The sequence below is a fragment of the Nannospalax galili genome, unplaced genomic scaffold (assembly GCF_000622305.1).
Source record: "Nannospalax galili isolate Female #2095 unplaced genomic scaffold, S.galili_v1.0 scaffold87, whole genome shotgun sequence".
NCBI classification, from domain to species: Eukaryota; Metazoa; Chordata; class Mammalia; order Rodentia; family Spalacidae; genus Nannospalax; species Nannospalax galili.
In genome coordinates this window covers 12,322,058-12,325,553 of record NW_008360320.1, presented here as the reverse complement: position 1 = coordinate 12,325,553, position 3,496 = coordinate 12,322,058, and the positions used below count along the sequence as shown (strand labels likewise).

The 3,496-nt window shown below is 35.6% G+C and overlaps 1 protein-coding gene across 1 annotated transcript in view; it reads right to left on the bottom strand.

Annotated features, from left to right (window-relative positions):
- The window catches only part of Lrp1b (LDL receptor related protein 1B), a 2,166,816-nt gene that overhangs the window by 911,692 nt on the left and 1,251,628 nt on the right, over positions 1 to 3,496 (bottom strand). Inside the window, exon 12 of the mRNA XM_008825194.2 lies at positions 1,835 to 2,015. Within this exon, the coding sequence (XP_008823416.1) occupies positions 1,835 to 2,015 (181 nt within the window). The remainder of the gene's footprint in view (positions 1 to 1,834; positions 2,016 to 3,496) is intronic.

Genomic DNA, 3,496 nt, shown 5'->3' with positions numbered 1-3,496 from the left:
TGCCTGGGTGCACAAGTTTCTTTAAAAATGAGAGAGAGAGAGAGAGAGAGAGAGAGAGAGAGAGAGAGAGAGAGAGAGAAAGAGAGAGATTCACACAAGATTGTAAGCTCCTTGAAGACACTTACAATCTCACTGATTTCTATTGATGTGTATGATGGTTGTTTAGATATTTAGCTAAAGAAATAAGCAATAAATATTTCATTGATTTTTAATTGGTTATGATACTTTTGACAAATATACCTCTTAAATGCGATGGGCTTCTACGCTGTACAGCTGGAAGTAGGCATTATTGCGAGTCAAAGAAAGATAACATAAACAAAGTTTTAAACCTGTTAATAATTTGCTGAAAGATACAGTGCACTGTTTGGAATGAACGTTTCTGAGCTAAAACATCCTCCTTATTATTGGAGCTGTTTTCAGTAACTACTCAAACAATTAATGTCACCAAATTCGATAGCTACTTCCAGTGCCTTCGAAGCTACTTTCTCCAGATAAAAAGGTCAGCCTGTGTAAAATGAGATGGAGTCTGCCACAACCCATCTTTATCTTGCACTTAAGATAAAACACAAAGCTCCTTATGGCCTGGCACTCCCTTCCCTCTCCATCTTCAGCCAGAGTTTTTTATTTAATATTTATTTATTAAGATTGTGATTTATTAAGATTTGAAAGTTCAAGAGTAGAAGATATAATTATGGAATCCAAACATAAAAGCACAAAAATTACTTTATTATAATTATGCCTCTTGAAACCACATGCAATGATATTATCTGCCTAGGAAAATGTACCCTACTTGTGTTTGGAGCTCAATTCATACATTCTAGAAAGTGCATTTCAGTGACCTCAGTTTATAAGAGACACCTGTACCTCTTTTTCAATTAATATATTAGAATATATGCACTAGATCTAGAAAACACCCATTTCGTGATTCTATTTTCCAAAACATTAATGTAAGCCTGAAAGGAAACACAAACTGAACTATAAATATAGAATATACAGTCTAGTAATTTGATTTTGAATATCTGTTAGAAGTTTTTACATCTGTGATGTTCTCTAAGTGTGGTTTTGTATTCAAATAATAGATCTGTATGAAAAATCAAAGGATTCCACAAAATATTTCATCCTAACCAAGTGGAATGAAGCTACAAGATGATGCTCCCACATGGAAACCATGGTCCTGCTAAAAAATCACTATAGACTCACAAAATACGGTGAGCTAGAGTGAGTCAAAGATTTCTCCTTAACTCTTACAGAGAGGAGCATAATAATTTACTGAAAATGCCTAGTTCAGGGGCTAGAGAGATGGTTCAGTAGTTAAGAGCACTGGCTGCTTCTGCAGAGGACCTGGGTTCAATTCCCAGCATCCACATGCAATCTAACAACCATCCATAACTCCAGTTCCAGTGACCTCTTCTGGCCTCCACAGACATTGTACAACACGGGTGCACTAAAATACATGCAGGCAATACATCCATGCACGTAAAATAAAAATAATATTTAAAAAAATTAAAAGTCCAGTTTATAGTAAATATACAAAAATTTTATTTAATTAAATTAAATGTCAGTAGCTAAAAATTTTAATTGAGAGATTTTCTGATTGAATTGACTGGAAAAATCTAAGTAATATATCATCTGGTCAAACAATTATTTTCTGCAAAATTATTTTTCCACTTTTACTTAATATATTTTCTAGAAGAAGTAATCATTGAATGAGCAATTTCTTCCAATCCAAACACTCCTGTGTGAATTCACCTACATGTATGAATACAAATAAAACTTGTTATTATTACATAAGTTAAAAAAAAAAAAACAGAAAATAGCAGAGAGTGTTACATACCCATTGACTGGGTCTACCACAATTCCTCTGGGATGGGACATTTCTCCCTCTAGCAGTGTTTTCCGACTCTGAGAAGCCTTTTCTAGCCTGGCCACATTGATGGTTTTCCTATGACCATCATTTGTCCAGTAAAGGTTATTTCCAATCCAGTCCACAGCGATGCCTTCTACATTATCCAGATCTGTAAAACATAATAAGAAAGGAAACAATCATACAACTAGTGTGAAATTAGTGTTCATCACTGATGTTATATTTAATTTTAAAAATTCATTAAAAATGCAAGAACTGTGAACCAAGATCTTTATGGTCTGATTTTTGTGTGGATCGTGTTTCATAGATTTTTAAATTTTGTTTAAATGCCCTGTTACACAAATGACAGGCCCTCTCTTCTCATATGAATTGCAATGATACAAGGGTTCACAACTAATCTTGATAGTATTTTTACTGAACTTCAACACCTTGCAATTGCAAAAGTGATCTACAAAATACAGAAAAATACAGATGACAGAGGAAAAAATTGTAAATATAAGTGAAAAATTCACTACTACGGACTTTTCAAAAGAGCACGTATGCCACGGATTCTAGTGTACAGGAGGGGGTATCTACTCACAGCTTGGTTGGAATGTGCAGTAAGGTATCTAATGCCCTCTGCAGAGCAAGTGGAAGGAATGGGGAAAGAGGACACACTTGATGCCTGGGACAGACCTTCACCACAGATCTGCAGGAACAGGGAACTTGAAGGATCTCTGCAATTCTTCTGTATATTTTATGTTTTTATTGAGAATTCCATACATGCATATAATGTGCTTTGATCAAATCTTTTCCCCATTCCCTCCTCACCAATTTCTTCCCTATGCCCCCTACTTTTCCCTCCCAACTTTATGTGCTTTCTCTCTTTTATTTTTCTAAACCTATTGAGTCTACTTAGTGCTGCATCTAAAGCACAGTAATGCCCCTTTGCAGGTTCCTGTAAGGCACAGGAATAATAAATCAAAGGATGCAGTAAACAAATGCTCTTACATGTTCGTCTGATTGAACCTTTCATTTTGAAAAAGGGAAAGTCCAACACTTCAAAATGAAGGCATTTGCTGACATTTTATTATTCAGGAAGTATCAGAATGTCAGAGTCACTTAAGAATCCAAATCCCATGAATGCCAAGGTAAAGTCTGGCAAGCCAGACTGCTCCCAGGATGAGTTTCTGCAGCATCATATTCTTACTTTTTGACTAATAAGCTACATCCTAAACTGTCAACAAAACCATAAACACAGTGCTGTTTGCCTGTTCTATGGCAAGTTTTGTAAACAGTTGTCTTCTTTCAAAGTGAAGGAGTAACAGATTGAAGACTGTTAAACAAGTCTGTAGCCACAGAACATTTGAGGCAGGGCCTGGATTCACAAATGATAAGAAACTACCTCATGTGCAGACATAATAATATTTGCTATAATCACATTCTTTAATCATGACTTTTTCTGGCTCTGGAAAGAAAAAATAAATTTCTTCTGTGACCCTTTCTGCTAATCACCATGTGCCCTGGCTCAGGGTGATGAATTCCAAGTGTAATTTGATCTAACTGAAAATCCCATTATAGTGAGTCAGATATGTTCTCAATTCCACTCAGCTATCTGCTTCATTACCATCAGTATGAGGCACTTTCACAGGT